The sequence below is a fragment of the Cupressus sempervirens genome, chromosome 8 (assembly GCF_028749045.1).
Source record: "Cupressus sempervirens isolate cs-2001-9-10 chromosome 8, ASM2874904v1, whole genome shotgun sequence".
In the NCBI taxonomy this organism is placed as follows: domain Eukaryota; kingdom Viridiplantae; phylum Streptophyta; class Pinopsida; order Cupressales; family Cupressaceae; genus Cupressus; species Cupressus sempervirens.
Window position 1 is genome coordinate 804,141 of NC_143125.1, and position 22,644 is coordinate 826,784.

Consider the following 22,644-nt stretch of genomic DNA (forward strand, 5'->3'; position numbering starts at 1 on the left):
TGGTGGAAGCATGCAGCAGTACAGATGTGTTGAGGAAGAATTGAGACTTGGCCACCTTGGGGACAGCTGTTTGCCAAGAAATGACAAAATAGATGGGATAGTGGTCGGATAACGTCACATCTGTCAGGGGAACGACAGGCAGATCTCGATCTTCAGAAAAAGAAAAAAAGATTGCGCAGAGATCATAGCATGATCGAGACGTTTTAAAATGTGGTCAGAGCCAGCTCGAAAGTTGGACCAAGTGTGCCAAACCCCACTACCCTGGCGGCGATTTGTATTGGGATCAAAAAGGCCCAATTTATTTCGCATGTAGTACCAAGCTTCTCTTTCCCCAGCTGTCCACCGAAGGGGCAAAATGCCATCTTTGTCAGATGCTACTTCAACCATATTGAAATCCCCACACATGACCCAGGTAGCAAGAGGCAAGTTGTCAACTAGCCAAACCCACATCTGGGACCTTTCCACAGCATCATTGGAAGCAAAAACATTAATGACTCCAAAAGAATGATTGTGAATGGAAAGCAAAAGCCAGATAATTCTATGCGTGGGGTCAGAACTGTGCGAAATAATAGTAAAATGAAGGCGAAGTGACAAGAGAGTAACTACACCACTTCGGCCAAGTTCATGTTGAGAGGAAAACATAATGCCATCCTGACAAATGACGCAACACGCAACAGAAAGCATGAAACCAAAAATCTTAACTTCTTGCAAGCAGAGAAAATCTAAATTACCAAGTCTATGATAGGTGTCCCAGACATAGAATTTTCTGGGGAGGTTTGAAAGACCTCAAACATTCTATGAGAGGAAGTTCATGAGAACTCTTCCATATCCTCCTCGTCCTCAAGAGAGGAATAGCTATTCTACAATAAGGTAGAAGTCGAGTGGAAGTCAGACAGGAAATCCTCTAACCTAATAGCCTGTCGTTTCACTTCCGATTTCTCCACACGTTCAGGAGGACTGCAAGAATGCCTTGTCACTGATGGCATGATGGAAGAAATTACAAAAGGAGCACGAACCCCAACCAAGGCAAAAACCCTGGCGACCGCCTTAATCCCCTACGTACTAGCAAGGTTTGGAACCTGCGAAACCCCCAAAATAAGCGTTGTGGAAGCCACTTGTGTCCCCATGCTAGCCGATGCAGACGCTCTTGTGGGAATAGGAGAAACTACGACGACCGCCGCATAAGACTGCTTGTGGGACAAGGGATTCAAGGGACCCTTGCCCTTGCGCCCAACAGTAACCCATTCTTCCTTTTTTCCTTCAGCCTGTTTGGCAAGCGCTTCTTTAGGCGTGGGCTTGACCCTAGGCATAACTAGAGGGCAATCCTTGATCTTGTGTTCTGCGGACTGGCACCTATAACAGGTGTTAGGTAAATTCAAGTAAAGCACCTTCTGGAAGAAGGTTTGAGCTCCAATCTGGATTTCCACAGAATCCTTGAGATCCTTGGAAAGATCAACTTTGACACAAACGCATCACTGTGGGCGAGCATCAAAAAATTTCTCAAACTCCTTGGTGACAACTTTGCCTAAGGTTTTGGCAATGGACTCAATGAAAGGCCAACATGGCAAGGGAAGACTTGGAAACTTGACCCACACAGGAACCCTAAGCTTTTTATCATCTGAGACTGTGAAGTCTCGAGACCATTTTTGGAAAACAAACAGGGAGGAATGCATAGACCAAGGTCCGTTGTTAAAGACTACATCTACTTGTGATGAGTTAGCGAAGCGAAATTAAAAAAAACCTTTGGTAAAATTTTGCACAGCATTAAGGCGAACTCCATGAGGAGTCCAACATTTGTTAACCCAGTCTCGGAGCATAGCTTTAGAAAGAGTCCTACCAACAAAATAAGCTAGCAAGGTATGTTGCTCTAACCAGTCACAAGTAGCATCAAATTTTTGTAAAGGAAGGATAATGTCAAGATTACCTCGTGAAAGACCTTTGGTACAAACTTGCGCGGGCGTTTGTTCTAAGGCGGCGCCATGGCAGTCTGAAGTAGCAGCATGAGAACCAAAAACAATTGGTTCATCACTGGTCGGAGCCATTATATCCTAACCTAAAAGCTCCCACAGTAATTGCAATTTGACAAGTGCTGCCTATAGGAGGAAAGCTCAGACAAAGAGTCGTACACAAGAAAACTGAAAGTTTGCATGAAGCAAGAAACCCTAGCAGAGTGAAAAAAACTTCTTTTTTAAAATTGAATATGAAGAGAAAGCAAATCCATTCTCCAATTTAAGAATTCTGCCTCTAGCCCATCGATGTCTCTTGCTTTAGTTTTGTTAATCTCTTTATACCTTGTTTGACATCTTCCACCTATTAGAGTTTGGCTGAAGTGTCAATTGTGGGAGGACTACTTTTATTCCTTATCCACTCAAATAAGAACTTTGAAGTCCAGCCATTAAGCATGCGGTATATTGTTTTTTCTTTTTAATTTCTCTTTTGTTGTTCTCTCCAAAATCCTTCAAGATTGTGTTTACCCAAAAATTAACCATTTTCTTATCAAGATGACATAGCTTTCATTTTTAGATTTTATCAACTTCACATAAATTATTTTGTTTTCCTTGTTTGATCCATTCTCTAACCACAAATCAGACAAAAAAGTATTGTCAACTCCTTTCTGAAGTTGAGACCTTCTGCACATGTTCAGAGCTCTATGAATTAATGGAACCAACAAGTTGGTGCAGATGCAATCTTTCTTTTCCCTAACTTCCTTGCATGAAAATCGTCTTTGCTATTTGAAGATACTGATCCAAAGCAGCAACAAATAAGATCTGATTTCCTTAGTTTGTAATTATTTTTGCTTGTAGTTGACCGTTCTTAAGCAAGAGACCACTCTCTCTTTATTGAGAATTATAATTGTGAACTCCAAATTTCAACAAAAACCATACGATGATTTGTCCAGTCAATGCTCTGTATTGCCAGCGGGTGCATGGATGCGCAAATCTTTTTTGAATGGATGCAGATGTGTATGGATGCGTGCGCATGTAAAAACACACACACACATATATGCAATGCAAAGAAACTAAAGAAATATACAAAATTAAAACATTTGATAGTATGATGCTTGTAACTTCAACACATTCACATTGAAATTCAAATATTCAATAAGATTATAAAACCATATCATATATGTCTATGTTCACGATTCCAATGCGAATCAGCAAATCATCACAATTACAAAATCGAAATATAGTTCATCAATCCAACTCCAAATCATATGGAGTCACAAAAAATTCCCAATCATCTCTTTTAGGGCTGTTTTAGGGTATAAGAAGAATAAATAGGTTAAATATATATTTCCCCATGTGCTAATAAAGTGTTTTAAGTGGCAAAAATTAAAAATATGTCTTTTCAGCTCTCTGGGCCTGCGGAGGCTGTTGGATGCACCCGGAAGCTGGCTGGAAGCTAATGGCTTCCACCCACCTCCACTCTCGAATTTGCCTCTGACTGCATATGCTTCTGCCTCTGCAGGCAGGAAGCCCAAATCCGTATCTAAGTTCATCTGCAACTAAAAAGGCCTAAAATATACATATTGTATTTGTTTTAATCATTATATTCTGCATGTAATTGTTTGTTTTTTTCTTTATTTGCATCTCCAAGCTCAAGTCATGCTTCAACAAAATTATCTATTTTTATGTCTTAAACAAATAACTGATACAGTAGATCCATAATCTTACAAGGTTACCGTATCCAGCTTTCCATAACTCAGTATCCAAAAACAATTTGCAGGCTTGTGAAATTGTGACATTAAACCAACAACTATGCACTACCTTGCCCAGGACAATATTTTAATTCTTGAAAGTTGAGTCTTAGAAAAGGGCATTTGCTTTGAATCTTAGGAAAATGTTTACCCAACTTTTTCACCCTCAAAGAAATGCAAATTGTCATGTTAGATTCCAATGGTATTGATATAAACAACTATGGACACTGCATGAACAACTTGGATTCTGTACATGCTCTCCACTTTTATCCTCAAATGCGATTAATTAATCCTAACATTGTATATAACTACTTCCGAAGTTGAAGTTGTACATAGACAACAGTGCTCTAAATCCTTCTAGAAGTTTTATTACTAGTATAATCGCTGTAAGCCTGAAAACTTACTCCAACATCCTCATCAGTTTCAATCCCAAGCTCTTCCTGAGAAACAACCAACACAATTGAATTATATAGCCTTCTGAAATAAGCACCAGGACAACTATAATGTCTTTGAAGTACCTTGAATTCTTTCAAATCTTTTGGCATATTCTCTGTGATGGTACCCCATAGCTCCTTGAAAGCTCTTTGTCGCCTTCTCCACTGGTTGATTTTTTCATTGTATGTATCTTGGACTTTCTTGCGCTCCTCCGGTTTGACCAATACAGTTCCCTCCCGCAATACGCTCAATTTTGACTCCATTGCACACACCTGACAATTACACGTAAAATACACAAGGAATATAATTATACTCAAATCAACATTTATAAATCATTAATAAACTCCTTGTGATTCTGGACCTCATTCAAGCGCACACACATATAATGAGAAGATTACAGTCACTTTGATACTGCAGGTATAAATGTATTAGTTGGCTAGTGATATTGGGCATTCAACATTCTGGGATGAATCTTGCAAACACCCACAAACAATGGAAATTGTGATTCTTAATCTGATGCTAAAAGATGTTACCTTTGTACACAATCAGAATTTACCTCTTCTCTCAGTTCTATTTCCTTTTCTCTGATCTGCTCCAAGGTCAGGTTTGATTCCAAAGCCCGAATTTCTGCAAGAACATCATCACTTGGCTGCTATTGTTTGATCTCTCCTATTGTGTATACATTTGAAATTTGATAACCTTCTAAATAGAGTTCAAGAATTTTATCATTCATCAATTACAAAAAACCAACCCTGCCCATAGACATACCTGCTTCAACCTCATTTATTGCATTCTTTTCAGCTTCAAACAGCTTTTGGAGTTCTTCATTTTCTCTCTTCATTTGGGCCAGTTCATCAGTGTTGGGAATACTGAATTGATCTTGCCTGGCAATATAGATTTTCTGCTTACCATACTCTTTAAAAGATATCTGAGCACTTTCTGCCAAGGTGTCTAATGCTTTTTGCACTGCTGTCTTCTTGAGACCATACTTTTGCAAGGCATCTGCAGCATTTTGGGAGTTCAAGGGCCTATTTTGCTACAGAATAAAAAATGTGTTAGTCTTATAATTATTTATTAAATAATTGAAAAACTCCTTGAGTTTCCAATCTAGGAACAAATAGATACAATTTATTGCTGTCTATTAACATAAATATTGATAAAATATGAGTTTCTCCAAGTTTTTGTATAGATGAAGATAAAAGAGTGATGTGGTTAGAAGTCAGGACAATGTATGTGCCTTAATTATGTGACAAAAAATTATATATGCAGATCATTAAATTCTAATTAGCAGAGAAATCCTAATTGTTTCACCAACACATATCAATCAATTCTTAATGAAACCTTGCTAAACATATGACTAATCTCCTACGAGCACACATGCAAAAAAGTGAGGCTGTGCTGAAGTTTGTAAAATCTTATAAATGAAAGTGATCACTGTGCATGAGTTGCAACTAACACAAAAGGGTAGGCTGACGAACCTAATTTGAGAAGAAACCCCAGAAGAGGACTTTCATTCTTGAACTATCTGTGTGCGATATTACAATCCCAATACTGCACCAACGCTGTTTTACAGTTCCTGCACTTGCACTAACTCTCCACCTTGCTGGAGATGCACACAGCTCTCTAGAACACAATTCAACCGAGACACAATTGAACCGAGGCACTCTCAATCTCTACGTGAAAGGATAAAAGATCGATCCACAAAGTCTTTATAATGACTCCCTTAAGGGTATATGCACACTATACGACAACTAATTTGTTGTCCACAATTTAACCCTCCACAATTTAATCCTATGCAATTTTTCATGAATTCATAGTATTAAACTCTCTAAGATAAGTATTCTAAAGAAGTTCTCTGAATGCATTTGGTTATACCTTGAATTGGCCTAAGTTTCTTGTCTTACAGATGCCATTTTCGAAGATTTTTGTCAAGTTTTTCTGTCTTTCTTGCAAAATTGTGTTTTTCTTTCCTGATCCAATGCTTGATTTTTGGAAATCTCAAGTCTTTGTTTGATTTTCCTTGTTTGGTTTGTTTATTTTTGTCTCTATTTTCGTCCAGGGTTTCTTGCTCTTCAGATTTCGGTTGTTTTGAGCTATCACGGGCCCAAATTTGTTCTATAACTAAAGAGAAAATGAAGGTTGAAAGTACTTGTAATCAGGCTTTTAAACCACAATTGCAAGTGGTCTTTATAAATCTTTTTTTTTAAATGCTTGCAATTACAAGTTCTCTTCACTTTTCTTTTTAAGTTCTTATAAGTTGCAAAAGCATTTGAAAAAGCCAATCTAAAGGCATTAGTGAGGAAAGAATGTTCCTCTACAAAGAATAGTGCTTGTAATCAAGCTTTTAAAGCCTGATTACAATTAGTTTTGTGTTTTAAACATATAAGCTTGTAATGGTGCATCCAAACCAGAATCTTTGGCAAGTAACTTTTGTGTTCAAAAGAACACTAAAGTGATTACTCTATATAGTCAGACTTTTAAAGGCCAACTACATATGCTTTATTTTACTTAAAAGCAAGACTATGATCCTCCTTGTAATGCCAAACACAAACTGACTTCCTTTACTAGTGTTTTTGGTTTGTGAAAGACTTGTAACACGGTCCATAATGCCCGATGTTGCCTTCATTCACATGGAAAATGCTTTAAAAGGATGTTTCTCATGTCGTCAGGTTTCTAAAGACCAACTTCAAATGTTTTTAAACTCTAAATGCTTGCCAATCAAGTCTCAAAGCCTGACATCGGCTCTTCTTATTGTCATTTGAAGGAAAATGTACTTTTAAACGTTATATTGTATGTAATCAGACTTTAAAAGCCCAATTACAAACATTGCAGACACTTAAAGCATACAACACCATGCAAAATGACGAGGAAAGCCCAACGGTTTGTCCTTCCAGTTGGTGTTTTTGAAACAAAATTATTTCCAGCATAAGAAGACTGGTTTTTAAGGCTTGGTTGCTTGTGTTATTTTCTTCCCAACTGTTCAGCGCTGCATCATTGTTTACAAAGCCCGACTTAAGGAAAACGTAAAACATTTTCATTTATATTGCTTGGTACAAAGTGCATTTTTCCTGCTCTAATCGTCGTTTTTTGCAAGCATTGCATTTGTGCTTGCAATCTTCATCACAGACCCAGATTCTGGAAGTTGAAAGAGTCTTTGCCTTGCTAATATCAAGCATTTCAGTTTGTAATCCTTGTCATTTGTGAAGGAACTCTCAAAGACATAATATGCATTGATTGAAGAAGGGATTTGGTCAATTCTTGCTTGCCTATATAGATGCGATTTGAAGATCTTTCCTTAGATTCGAAGTAAAGAATTTGGGGATTTTCTTCAAGTTCAAGACAACATTCTCATTGCATTTTGGTTTTTCAAAAGAAGTATGGCTTTCTTTATTTGCATTTGCTCTTCATTTTTGAAGAATATTTTGTGAAGCTTTTTCCTCTTTGCAAAACACCCAAGGTTTTTGTATATATATTTGTTTCTTATTTTTGCAATTTTTTTCAAAGTTGTAAAGGTTTTTGTCTTTAAAAGTTTGAGCGTGTTGTTCTCATAACAATACAAGTTCTTTCCAAAAAATGATGCAAGAAAAGATGCCAGTTTTTCCCCAAATCAAGAGCTTCAAAAATGCATATTCTTCCCCACTTGCAAAAGGATTTCAGAACCCCAATTGTGAGTTTATTTTGCCGACAAAAAAGCTAAGTCCTTCCCTTACTTGCAGTCAGACTTTAAAAAGCCAATTGTAATTGTTTCCTACACATAAATGAGGACTCTTTCCTACTTTCTGTCAGACTTTAAAAACCCGATTGCAAGCAATAAACCTTCCCAATTGCATTTGTAATCACATTTTAAAATCCCACTTACAAGTAAAAAGGCCTTCCCTTGTATATATATGCATTTTTGCATCATTTTGACACCAAAATCTTATATTTTGTCAAATTTTCTCCAGTTTTCATTGCTTCAAACCCTCTGCTCTTATTCTCCGCATGAATAGCTCCAGATTGTAAAGTTTTAGTTTGGAATAAAGTTCCACAGCTTTTCCTATTTGCATGGCTGGTCTGTTGTTTTTCTTTGGACCGCTGCAAATGTAATAACCCTGTCATAATGTCTAGTATGTACTTTCCCAATGGCAGCGTCCTCTTGTATTTGTATTAGGAATAAACCAAGAGAAGAGACATGTCCCATGAAGGGACATGTCCTATTCATCAATATAATTAATATACTAGCAAACTTAATTATATATGTATATATATACACATATATATCTGTGTGTAATTATATTAATTTCTCTTTGATCTCACAAGTTTATCCTACTAAAGCTACCAAAACATCAACACTCCCTCTTAGCTAGTGAGGATAGATTACACCATTGGTAAAATTAGGTATGGCAAATTTTAAATATGTCTTTCATCAGAAGATATCCACTATTTTGATATCACATACGATATCAAGAGTATTGGCCTTTAAAATATCAACATATAATATTCACCAAAACTCTTGAGTAATGGTCTCCAGACTATCAATACTTGATGTTCACCATGTACTCAATAAGGCAATGGTCTCCAAAATATCAACATATGATATTCACCATTTTGATATCACATTTGAGTATTGGCCTCCAGAATAATAATATATGATATTCACCAAATATTCTTTGAGTAATGGCTTTCAGAATGTTGCGATGCAAGATATTCACCAAGTACTGTGAGTAATGGTCTCCTGAACATCAGTTGCATGATATTCACCAAGTACTCCATGTAATGGCCTCCAGAATATCGATTTGCATTGCATTCACCATGTACTCAAAAATGTTTATAAGTTATGTGCACACACATTCTCATAATGTGTACCATATAAACACCCACCATGCAAAGTTTAATCTATCATGATCTACATAGACATCATAAGATATCCATCATAATAGAAAATTAAGTTATTGTAAGATCGTCACCTTTCGATAACGGGTGCAAATACAAGTAATAATCATTTGGAAGTTGTCACTTCCTCATGATGTACACAAGGGGTAGGCCTATTAAAATCACATAATCACGAAGTATATTCATGAATCACAATCCTCTTGACTGTAAAAATTTCTTGATCATTGGAGAATCCATCTCGACATGGTGTACTCTCTCTAAATCAATATGACCAAGATCACTGAAGGTTGACTAAACCATATCCTCTATCTACTCCCTCTCTTTCAAGGTTGCCTTCTAATGAAATGTCAAGCTCCCTCTGAATCTCAATCTCCCTCCTTTTCCTAAGAAGATTCTCAAAAAAAATCAAGGCAAATAGCTCTTATAGTACGTATTGAAATAATAAGAGAGAGACTAATAATATTCAAATAATGTAAGACCATTCAAAAAAATCTAATTCAAATATATACTTTGAACATATATGCATATATGTATTCAATCTTCTAACTTTATATCTTTAAACTATATATATAGATTTTAACATATTATTTTCTATGGTGATTGATTTCCCAATCTATAATCCCCTATATTCATAAGAAATTGTTTAGAAAATATATTTACTTTATATACATATATAATTCACCACACACACACACACACACATATAGCCTTACCTCTTATATCCTACCAAGTGAACTTTACCTCTCTTCCTTGCATTCGATATCAATAGTGGGTCCCTGCTTTTGGACTTCTTCGAGATTGATATCTTCACAGTTATTGGATCCTTACTTTGAATAGAGTGTCTTAACCCAACATTAGGAACTATCATGTCCCCTACTTTCCTACAATAACATTTAATAAATAAGTTGATAAAATAATACTAGTGACAATAAATTATATAATTAAGAATAATAAGAGAATCATAAGATGTAAATAATATTAAATAATGAGCATACTAATATTATTACTTATGTCATTATTATTATAATATATATTATATTTTCATTATATATATATGTATGTATATATAATTTAATATAATATATTATAATAATGTTATCAAATATATTTATAATATAATGATATGTTAATAATTAAATGATAATGTGACTCTAGGAATAGTCACGTCTTCTCAAGGAAATATGTATATAATAAGGAAGGCATAGAGACTGGAGGGGGGGATAAAAAATAGCCAGCCCAGTGATTAAGGAAGATATGATCAGAAACTGCAAATGAGCAGAAACTAATCACAGTCAGCAGCACATGTGAGGGACCAATCAACATGGAGAATCCAGTGTATACATGGGAAAGAATAATCAGCGGATGCCAATGAAAGAGAATAAATTAATATAGTCACTATCATTCCTGATTGAGATTGGGAGGGACCAGTTCTAATATCACTCAGGATATGGAGGAATATGAAGCATCTGGGAGATGAGAGAATTCAATATACCAAGCCCAGTCCACTGCAAAGATACCAGGAGTTGTTTCACAGAGGTTTATCCCAGCACGCTAGCACTCAATCAACATAGTGAAAGCCAATCTCAGTCCACCATAAACATCAATGTTGTGGTAATTAGAATAGGAGGAAGGATTAAGACAGATACAAAGACTATTAATTTGTGGAAGATACAAATGTAGATATAAGTACGTGACCAGCAATGGAGAAGAATAAAGGATATGCAAGTAGCAGCTACGAGGGCATCTAGCATTGGAGGGAATAATTCTTTCCTCGGCACCAAATAAAGATCATCAACGAATGTCATTCAGGCAGAATAGGGAAAACACATACCTGACACAACAGTAAAAATATTGTTGCAAGTTAATATATATCAAGATCAAATATAGCTCCATTAGTGAGTTTGCTTGTCACTCAGTCTTATTGGTAGCATAGGTTAGGGAAGTCTCCAAGGCATATATATCAATACAAAAGCAGCATTCGGTTAAAAAGGAGAAACATAAAAATCCTAAATTGGAACTGGAATTTTGATTCCTGTAGATAGAGATAAGAACTTCTGACATGAACAAAACATCAGACATTTAACATATTGCAGATTACATGGAAACCCACTAAAGAGCAAACAAATATGATAATCCTCTCAACAGAGAGGAAGTAAGAAAGTAGAATTAGTGTTCTATGAGAAGAGCCCCAAGCTCGTACAACTGAGATCTACAAAAGGAATTGTGGCATAAAATCAATAGTAAGATATCCTTATATAATAGAAGTTAACGTCAAATATATATATATATATGAAAAGAACTAAAGTAATTATTGTCATTACCAGAATATCAAAACAACTTCATCATTGGACAAACTTAGTGTGAAGGTCATAATATTGAAAAATGTTTACAATACAGATCCACCAAAGTTATTGATAACATAGATCTACAAAGTTAAAGTGTTATAATGTTGTAAAGAGAAAGCGTTTATGATAATTGCTCCCATTCTTCTGAGGTAGCCAACCGGGGACTTTACAGGAACATGTAACGAAACTTCAAATTTGTTTAAGTCCATCGTATTAAATATTCAATACTGATGCCCATCTTGCTTTCTTATGCCGTATCACTGTCTACAGATTTTTAGAATGTTCGGGTGGAATATCACAATGCTGAGTCAGAATTTTGGTGTTGTCTGTGCTCTTTCTTTTCTATCTAAATGCTTGAAAGATCGAAGCTTTCTTTCTTTTTATCATATATTCCATTTTGTTTTCAATATATACTTTTCTCTTTTCCTGAGATGCAATTCTCCTCTTTGATGATTGTCGGATACGAACTCCTTTCCACTGTTATCACCAGTGGACATCTATGGATACCGTATTGCTTAATATCTGCCCTCTTCAATACTCGATGTCTCCCATTCTTCCTCCGTGATGATCTGTCCAGGCTGCTTGCAGACTCTTTATTGCTCACTCTCCATTCTATGCTCTGTCAATAATGCTGCATTGTCTCTTTAAATGTTGTGCTTGCTCTTACAATGTTGAGTTGGATAATTTCCTCCTCCTGTTCATGACAACCACGTAGCATCATTTTCTCTGTTGTAATTCTGTCTTTTCTACCTGCAAATGTTGATTGGGATTATTACTTGCTGAATACTTCTCTGTTCGTATATGTCCCCTGATCTTTGTCTCCTTATGACTTCTTGTAGCTGCCAGATTCCTCTCCAAATTGTTTTATATCCGGCCTCCCGCTTTCAGATGTTTCTTTGTCACTTTAGGTTGACAAGTATATATTATGTTTATGCGCTGCCTACCCAATGAATGGACTTGGGCATCTCTTTATATCTTTGAATGAAGAGTCCGTAACATTTGGTGTTGAGGAGTCACATCTCTTCGCTTCAACTAGACATCCCCTTCGACAAATCGATTTCCAGACTTAGCATTTAGGAAGCTCTTTTTTGTGTGTCCCTTTATCAGCGTAGTCTCCTTCTGAAGAGCACACAATTATACTGAGAGGGGGCAGGGAGGTGAATCAGTATAATAACGAATTTGCCAATTCAAAACTTTTATCCAAACAATTAACTTCAAATGTTGAAATGAACAATTATGCACATGAACACAATAATACATGATTTACTTGGAAACCCAATGTGGGAGAAAACAAGGACAAATAAATGTTTTCTTATATAAATTGTTATTTTACAATGATTTGTAGGCTCCAACCTACTAGAGGCTACAACCTCTATGTTTATGAGCACCGACTCACTAGAAGCTCCAACTCCCACACTTTGCAAGCTCCAACCTAATGGAAGCACCAAACCCCACTGTTGTTTTGCGAACACCAACTCACTGCACAAAACGTTCTTTTCCACCTTTTCGATGTTGCTTACTCAACTGATGATGGATGCTTTATAAATCTCTTCAGTGAATCTGCTATGCTTATTTCACCAATCTTTAAACACAATCTTCTTATAGTCTTTGTAACTCTGTAATATTCTTCCACAATATTCACTAGTTTGATTAAAAGATTTCACACAATTGCATTTAAATATATCCTTCTCCGTGTCTTCTTTACGAGAGCAGCAATATTTCTTATTTAATGTCTCTTATTATTTTCACAAACTTGTGTGTGCATGTGTGTGCGTGTGTGTGTTTGTGTGTGCTCATGTGTACGTGTGTGCGTGTGTGTGTGTGTGTGCACGTGCGTGTGCGTGCGTGCGTGTGTGTGTCTAACACTATCCCCTTTTAATTTACTCTCTTCTTTTAATTACTTCTCATCTTACCACTTCTTACTTCTACACAACACACTTATCTCCCATGTACATCATTCTTATTTCATTATGTTTATCTTCCACACTCCTTTTATTTGTATTTGCTCTTATATCTTTTTCAATCTTAAAAATTAACGTCTATTTATGCCTTCAACCCATATAAGTCACAACTTCCCATTTTGAACAGACATGCCTTTTCGAATATGCTATAATTATAATTTTTTATTGTAAGGACACCGTTTCATATCATAATAATAAGAATTATAACAATGTTATCAAGTTTGCTTAATAATTTACAATATCTTCAAAGGTTGTCAATTTTGGATATGATCTTTTCACATCTGTGCCTTCCTCAATCAATCGCACCATTCTTACTGTTCAAAACATAAGGGTATTGCTCAACGTGGGGTCCTTGAACACCTGACGTGGGAACCTCGTTGTTCTGTCATTCCAGAGTATACGCCTTACGTTTTCATCCAAAACAACATCATCTTCACATGAAGACTTGCTACTGGGACCACCATCGATATATTTTCCTGTAGAACACATTATGATTTATTCACTTTGCCAACATGATTGTATCTTCTAGAGACGTGCTCCTCCTGACGTATACAGGAAACCTATGATGCGATGGCATGTGATTTGTTGCAAGAATTTTTGTTTTCCATAGACAAACAGCCCCGATATTCACAAGCTCCTTTTTATCTCAAATGCTGACTCAACTTTCATATATAATAGATTATGTTATTGTCAGCTTGCTATCGTGTAAGTGGTTTCTCATGGATGCCTTGGATTCATGGTGATAATTTCATCATTGTTTATTATTGTTGTGTCATGTTCGATGACCTTGCATCTGTGATTTTGCTAGCTGACTCACACCTGACTTTGAAAGGGCTCACAATATAATTTTGTGATTGTTGGGAATGTCTTCAACGCCACTTAATATACTGGATACCTCCATCACTGTCAGAATTTTGAATGTCTTTTCTTCCTTCCACTTGATGGTGAAGATGGTGTCAAATACAAATGTTTTATTTTATCAAGCCTTCTCTATGATTATCGGGATTCATATATGTGATCACTGACATTATTCTCCATTAACATATTATTCCAGCCTTGTATATATATTCTGTTGGGGAATTTTTTGTTCTGTTTGTGCTCCTTAATCTTTTATTGCTCGAACCTTAGAATGTTGTCTTCTTAACTATTGATTATATAAATTGTTCCTCCTATTCCAAATATAATCTGAATTCACTGTTTTCATATCCTCCTACCGATTTATTTCTTCATGCCAAGTATTGACCATTGATGATAGTAGTTTGACAACAATGATGACGTCTTCTCTATCATGTATTACTATATGTAGTTTATCAGAGCTTTTCATCAACAAACTGTCTTATATTATTTGTGTTGTAGATATTGACACTTACATTACTTGTGCAGCTTCTTATCATTATGAATGTATCCATGTTATGAAAGAATATATCGTTTGAGTATCCTTCTTTTCTATGCACAAGTTTTCCTACCACAATTCTATGTTAGTCTTCAATTGATTTTCTATTTTTATATCTTTGTATTCCTGTATATTATGTTTTTCCTTTACAATTCTGCTGAGGTATCTTCATCTTTGTTATGTATTGCTATCACTGTTTTATTCATTCACAACCTTTGTTTCGAATCCTGACCATATATCATTGTCTTTAAAATTTGTATTGTGTTGACCACTGAATTACCAATGCCTTTGATTTTATCTCCAGCCTGTTTGACAGTTCTTAAGCATAGACCATGTTTTCAACATAATGACAACTATAGCCAACATATTCAGTTACTAGCTGTAGATAATTGTGACCAAGCTTTGTTCTGTTAATTGATATAATCATTTGTTGCTCTAATTAACTCATTTAATGATTGTCGACTTTGGGTTCTCCTATCTTTGACATCAATGGCTATGACAACTTCTTAATGCACATTTGACATCAATGACAATAATTCTATCACCTTCCAAACTGTAGGTAGTCTTAAGTGCTGCTTTCCTCTATTTCGCATGTAATATTCATTTTTTCCTTGCCTTCCATACATCTGCAGTAGGCTCTGATATCGCTGCAGATGTAATAACACTGCCATAATGTCTGGTATGTACTTTCCAAATGGCAGCGTCCTCTTGTATTTGTATTAGGAATAAACCAAGAGAAGAGACATATCCCTTCATGGGACATGTCTATTCATCAATATAATTAATATACTGGCAAACTTAATTTTTTATTTATATATATATATACTGTGTGTGTAATTATATTAATTTATCTTTGATCTCACAGGTTTATCCTACTAAAGCTACCAAAACATCAACATGATCTACCGAATCAACAAGATCAAGGGATTGGTCTTATTCTACAAGCAGATTCCTAGAATAAAGAATGACAAAGGCAAGAACAACAACATGATGGAACCATACAAGGAGGTGGGAAAGTGTTGAAATGATTGAGAGCATAGATTGCTTTAGAGAGAACCAATAAGAGGGATAGTTAATATTTTTCAGTCATGGTTGAGATCAAAAATCAATGATTTGTTGGTGTCACCAAATCCAGAGGTCGAAATGTTATTCCCTATAGATGTTCCCACTCATGTACAGTTTGAAGATTTCTGACACCTGACAATCTAGTGACAAAAAAATCTCTCTGGCAAGGGATGATATAATAGCAGTTGTGTCTTGTCAAACACTTAGCTTATTTTCCTCATGCATTTTGTAAATTCCGTATTGACAAATCACATGTAATCGGGAAACAACTTGTAATTGCAAATGACCTTTTCACCTATAAAGTCATAACATGTAATCAAATTAGAGATCAAGTGCATTAAGTTGAAGTTAGTTAGGAATAGGTCAAAATTTGTTGGGTTTCTCCCACATATTTCTCTCAGCCCCTCACCTATAAATAAAGGAGGGTGCTCTTTGTAATTTCATCTTTTGGCAATACAAGAAAACTCTACCAATTTATATATGCACTCTAAGACTTTGAGCTTGGATTTACATTAAATTGCTTTCAATAAAAGAGGCACATTATTTTGAGACTTTGTGCCAATCCAAACTATGATGTGACGCCATTTTCTTTTGTTGATTGTGAGTTTAGTGCTTGTGTTCATAAGGGATTTGAACTCAATCTTGCACACTTTGAGCTGCATATTGCGTTCAGAGCTATAATTTTGTTTCAGATTTGGTCTTGCGGACTTTGAGTTGCTTATGAAGTCTGAGATTAACATAGGCACTCAAGCAATGGAATAGCTTGCAAACTTTGTGTTGTTCGACGAACTGGGTATTTAGACGATTATGGGTACGAGCACGACGGTGTCGCTTCATTAGCACCGTGTCGGATGTTATAAATATCGCATACACTTATATAATTGGCATCATGTTAGTATTGAATATTATTATTACTTTGTGCGAAAGCATTTGATGAATGAATAATACTTTACTTTGTTAAGTTATATGTTTATTTCCTGTTCACCTACAGGTTGAACATTTGGCGTTGTTGCCAGTTCAAATCCAAAGTGGCAGCAAATGGAAAGCCGAGGATAAATGGGAATACCAGTACCGGACAACCGGAAAACTAATGATGAGGATGAGATAGAACTCCTGGAAGGCAAGCATGAGTTGACCCAGAACTCCTACATCCTGTACTGCATAAGCCTCGAAACCTTCATACGAAGAGAAGCCACCAAAAACAAGGTTAGACAAGATACTGTGTGGGATGCCACGCATGCAAGCCCAACAACAAACAAGTTCCTAGACCAACTCCACCGTTTAATTGCACAAGCATACCTGACGCAAAAGAGACGCAAGGAAGAAGAGGAACAAGAGGAACATCGTCAACAAACCCTCAAGAATTTCTATGAGAGAGACGCACAACATCGCAAAACTGAACCATGAGCTTTTAAGCCATGGTACCAAAAGCACTCAAGAGTCTGTAATTGTTGCATGAGTCAACCACATGATGTATACAAATTGAATAAATAAAGTGTTTTATTTTGGTTTTTTAATATAATGGTTATGTCAAATGCCCAACCTCTTAAATAAAAATAGGAACTTGAGGGAGGATATTGATGAATTACAATTTGTGCATGGAGATTTAATCCAAGCCAAAAGAAGGCGATGACTATGACAACTTGTCGAAGAACGAACTGTGGGGCAGTCGAAAGAATCACCAAGTGTGGTAGAAGGCAACCGTGTGGGTGGCGTAGGAACCATTGAAGGGTGCCACAGTTCGCCTGAATTGTGAGTACGGAGCAATGAGGAGTTGCTTGACGAAACACAACATAGATTAATTATGCTCAAGGAGACAAGGAAACAATTTCTACATTCGTCCCGTACACCATTGCGAGAGAAAACCCGTGAAGTAGAAATGGAGGCGAGGCCAACAAAGGACATTGAGGCACAAGGAAGTGTCACAGGGACACTGCACGGTGGTCAAAGTAACCCACCAAGACCAATTCCTATCGATTCTAGGACACAATCGAGTGGTGGTCATCAAAGGACAAGAAACACAATGTCTTAGAAATAAAAACTCCCGAAGTTCACAGGCGACGGGAAGGAAGACCCTGTACGGCATTTCCGTACATGTGAAACCATATGGACTGCCAACTACGGGGAGTGGCGGTGGATTGGTTTTCTGATATGGACAAGGCGAGGATTAACACATTGGACAATCTCAAAAAAGAATTTCAAGCAAAATTTCGACCGCTACGGGATGACAACGAGGTCGTCGTCAAGATCTACAATTGCAAACAAGGGAAAAAGGAAACCATACAAGCCTACAATCGAAGGCTCAAGGATCTTCTTAGCGGGATGGGTACTCAACCCATCAATGAATTAAAGAAACGATGGTTCGTAGGACACCACGGGGCACTGAAAAAGAAGATGAAGATAGTCCCGCCCACATCATACACAAATGCCTATGACCGTGCCATGAACTTGGAAAGTGAAGGCAAGACGACAAAGAAAAAGAGCGATGAGTCCTCTGAAGAGGAAAGCAATGCTGACAGTGACGAAGAACCGAACAAGAAGGTACAGGCTCTCCAAAAGGGCATTGAGCGAATGATGAAGGAGTTCAAGTCCATGAAGGGAACCACTAGCCGTACAAAGGAGGGAGAAATATGGTGTACTGATTGTAAAGAGAAAAGACACAAGGAGAGCATGTCCTAAGAAGGCTATGTGCAATATCTGTCAAATTTTGGGTCATTCTACAAAGGAGTGCCCCTATAACATGAAGACGCGAAGCCAACAAATACTCTTCACGCAAGAACATCCATCCACCTCTGGCACTAATAATGAGACGTAGGGGAACAACAACAATGCCACATCCAATGGCTACTGAAACTGTTACATCCCAATTTTTGACTTAGCTTGGAATATAGACGTTGAGGTTCACATGAAGTCAGTTGGCAGTTTAATTTGATATAATTTGGCGAAATGGTAAGTTAGTTGGTCGTTATGATTTCAAGTGCAGATGACATGTTAGTTGATCAGTAATCGCAAATTCATGGAATTAGGATGAAAGGTTAACTCTTATGATTATTTATGGTTATATAATTTATAATTTAATTACGAAGAAAATTCTTGCAGGGGAGCATGCCGAGGAGGTGGAAGCATTGTCAGAAAAGAATTAGGCAGGGCATCACCATCACTGAGCAGACAAGCAGAGGACCCAACGACTTGGAACAAAATACATCTGTGGAATTGCATGAGTTATTTTAATAAATAGTTAAATTAAAATAATTGAGTTATTAATAATTAATTTAATTAAAATAATTAAATAATTTATAAAACGTATCTTAAAGGATTTTAAATTATCTTCTGTCGTCGTATTTTTATTAATTGTTTATAAATATTCATTTAAATATAACCATGATTTGGCACCATTATCATTTAATAACTTAAAAGTTGTATTTTATAATAATGTTCGGATTATAATAATTATATTATTATAATCTTCGAATTTTAATTTTCTAATTCTATTCTCTTCTTTATTATTCTTGCTTTCAACCGATTCTTGTTTGGCATGTTTAATAATATTTATGTTTTAAAATTCTTTTAGACATTTGGGGAATTCGAAATGAATCTTATCACTGTAGGAAGACGTAGAGGCATGCTTATTTTTATTTAATAGTTTCCCTTTTGGACTACCGGCATTCATTCTTTTTCCTACGGCATTCCTCTGTTGTTTTTGGCTAATCGACAACCTTCAACTTAGCGAGGAAAAATAAATTGTAGAAGCAACAACGTATAATACTTTGCATACGGATGAGTGTCTTACCGCAGGCTGGAGGATACCTTCAAACCCTAATCACACATTCATAGGGCAGTAAGAACCTATTAATGCATTTCAATGAAAACATCTTTCATTCTTACATGATTGGTATATGCATTCATTCCTATAATAGTGATATAAGATTCTAACTTTTTTTTTGGCAAATAAATAGTTCATTTTTTTGAGACATCGATCTAAGATAGGGTCAAGTGATTTATGTACTCAATTTGCCTTTTCAATATAAGGAACCGCCTATGAGCTTTTTCAAATCTTTTTCATCAACTGGAGATCAGTCAGTTGCCATTGAAATGGATAAACATAAGTCTATTACTAATATACTATGCATCTTTCAGAATTTTTCTTAAAATCTATTCTTTTTGATAACATTTAAGTGTAAATTGATATAATGTTGAACCTGAGATGAGATAATGAACCAAAGCCGGATTAGCAGACTTCTTCAAGCACATGATTACCTTGAGACATTCATGGGGGAGTCACGTAAGATTTCTGATATGTATTTGTTACTGAAAGTCGAATTTTGTCTCTTATCCGTCGGCTCTGATTGTAACCTTATAACATGCGATAAAATGATACCATTTAATGTATAAGTTCATTGAATTAACCAATGCAAGTTTGTCGGTTCCTTAGAAACAATATGTCTGTGAAGCATGTCATCTTTCTTATTCCTTAATAAGTTTAACAAGTCTGCCAATTGTCATTTATGTTATTTACTATAATGATTTACACTCAGGTCTGAGATTCTCTTTTATAAATATATATAAGTTTGTCAGTTCCTTAGAAACAATATGTCTATGAAGCATGTCGTCTTTCTTATTCCTTGATAAGTTTAACAAGTCTGTCGATTGTCATTCATGTTATTTACTGCAATGATTTACACTCAGGTCTGAGATTCTCTTTTATATATATATATATATACATATACATATATACATATATATATACATATACATATATACATATATATATACATATATACATATATATATACATATATATATATATATACATATATATATATATCTGAATGTGTTAAAAATTTCTCTGAATTATTTAAGAAAGTTATCATCTCAGATAAAATCAATTAGATCCTGATATAAGTATAAATAAATGAGAATGAAAGATTGAATCCAGTGCACCTAGGAATTCACCAGGCGAAAATGTCAGCATAGGGTGAAGTAGATGTGGAATTTCACAATGAATTTAACCTGATAACACTTGGGAACCACTGGCTTAGAGGGCTGAATAGAGTGACGAGTTGAAAAAGAGGAATCTGTAATAATTGAATCCATATCATTTATGATATTTCAATATTTATCATCTAATAAGAATTAATTAATAGCTCATGCATATTCCTGTTATGATGATCTCCTGCTGCCAAGTCGTATGGCGTGTTTTATAACATGATGCCCAGTGGATGTTAAGATGCCCTCTATCAATTCCGGGTAGGGAGGACCTTTCTCGATAGAGATCGTGTGGAGATGTGTTGTGGTCCGAGGTTGGGTGGTTAAGCCCCTGACAATGTTTCACCTCATTCAAAATGTCAGACATGAGTCGGACAAAGATAAGCTATGCATACAATTGTTATCAGAAACAAGTATTATCATTTTTAATATGAAGAGGTAAGATTGAATTCAGTTACATTCATTGTTATCATTATGTTACAACTGGATTGATTTGTGAATTGTTTTCTTTTATATGATTATTGAATATAAGTATTTATCTAATCTTGAGATATTATCACAGATAAGTAATCGGAAGGAAAGAAATCTGAAGCCCTAATTGATTGTGTGACAGCTGGAACCTTAATTGATACAGTGGCATTGGAAGCCCTAGCTAATCCATGGTATCGAAAGCCCTAGTTGAATCCGTGGTCGCGGAAGCCCTAAATTGAAATTGTGGTCGTAGAAGCCCTATGTGGTAAAGCAGTATTAGAAGCCCTAAATGAATCAATGGTAATTGATGCCCTAATTGGTAAGATGATATGTGATGCCCTAATTTAAATTATAGAAGTATTTAGATGTAATCATCAAATGATTTTTGAGATAGCAGTCGATTTGAGGAATTGTTATGGTGTATTTGTGGACTAAACCGGATGGTTGCAGAAGCATACTCAAATGATTTTCAGTCTCAATTTTCCAAGGTATGAGATTTCAATTTCTGAAGTAATTTCATTTAGTGGTATTCCAAGTATTTAGTTAAGAAATTTTGTTTAATTGATTTTAACGATAAATCTTTCACATGAACATGAATGATGTAACTACCTTCCTATGAAATCGAAATTATAACTATATTCCTTAAGTATGATAGATGTTAATTTAGACTCGAGAAAATCTGGATGTTACAAAAACAACCACCGAGGGGGACAGGGTGGAAATGACAACAGGAATCGGATGCAATATGACTCCAAGGGAAGGCTCGTAGTCCAATGTCGTGCATGTAGCCAATGGGGCCACTTTGCCAAAGGGTGACACTCCTCAGAAATTGTGTCGATGGTGCAGTCCAGAAGACCATGAGGACACCAACTACCCAAAACAAGTGAACCTCCTTAACATTAAGGAGGAGAAGGTCCTTGTCCTCACCCGCAACCAGGCCAAGCAGGCAACATATCTAGATCCCTGCATTGAGAAGCAAAGACTTTGGGAGGCACAAGAAGAAATAGAAAGGGCAATGAAGAGTAGAAAAGATATCAATGGAACTACTTCTGGACGAATAGAGGTAGAGAACAACTTATTGAACTAAATGTTGCAAATGGAGGTGGCCATCAAACTTCAAGACCTCTTACAAACAGTACCACAATTAAGAACAACATTATCAAACACTTACACAAACCCGCCAACAGTACCGGAGACAAATGAACAACCAACTTTACCAAGAGGGTCGGCCACAGACCCCATGTTGCTGACACTAAGCGATGGTTGTCACCCGACAGTGGTCAAGATGGGAATCCTCAGAACCATCCTGACGGACACTATGGTGGATGGTGTGTCTAGGGTGAACGTCCTTCTCAAGGAGACATGGAAGAAACTCAGCAAGCCTACCCTATGGCTGACCACATTCAATCTGCTCGACAT

At 36.1% G+C, this 22,644-nt stretch overlaps 1 protein-coding gene across 1 annotated transcript in view; it reads right to left on the reverse strand.

Annotated features, from left to right (window-relative positions):
• Positions 1-3,606: 3,606 nt before the first annotated feature.
• The window catches only part of AHP2 (Tat-binding protein 1(Tbp-1)-interacting protein (TBPIP)), a 68,680-nt gene continuing 49,642 nt past the window's right edge, over positions 3,607-22,644 (reverse strand). Inside the window, exons 3-6 of the mRNA XM_089796567.1 lie at positions 4,901-5,168; positions 4,689-4,759; positions 4,216-4,404; positions 3,607-4,137 (exon numbers count right to left, since the gene is read on the reverse strand). Coding sequence (XP_089652693.1) covers positions 4,045-4,137; positions 4,216-4,404; positions 4,689-4,759; positions 4,901-5,168 — 621 coding nt within the window. The 3' untranslated portion in view covers positions 3,607-4,044. The remainder of the gene's footprint in view (positions 4,138-4,215; positions 4,405-4,688; positions 4,760-4,900; positions 5,169-22,644) is intronic.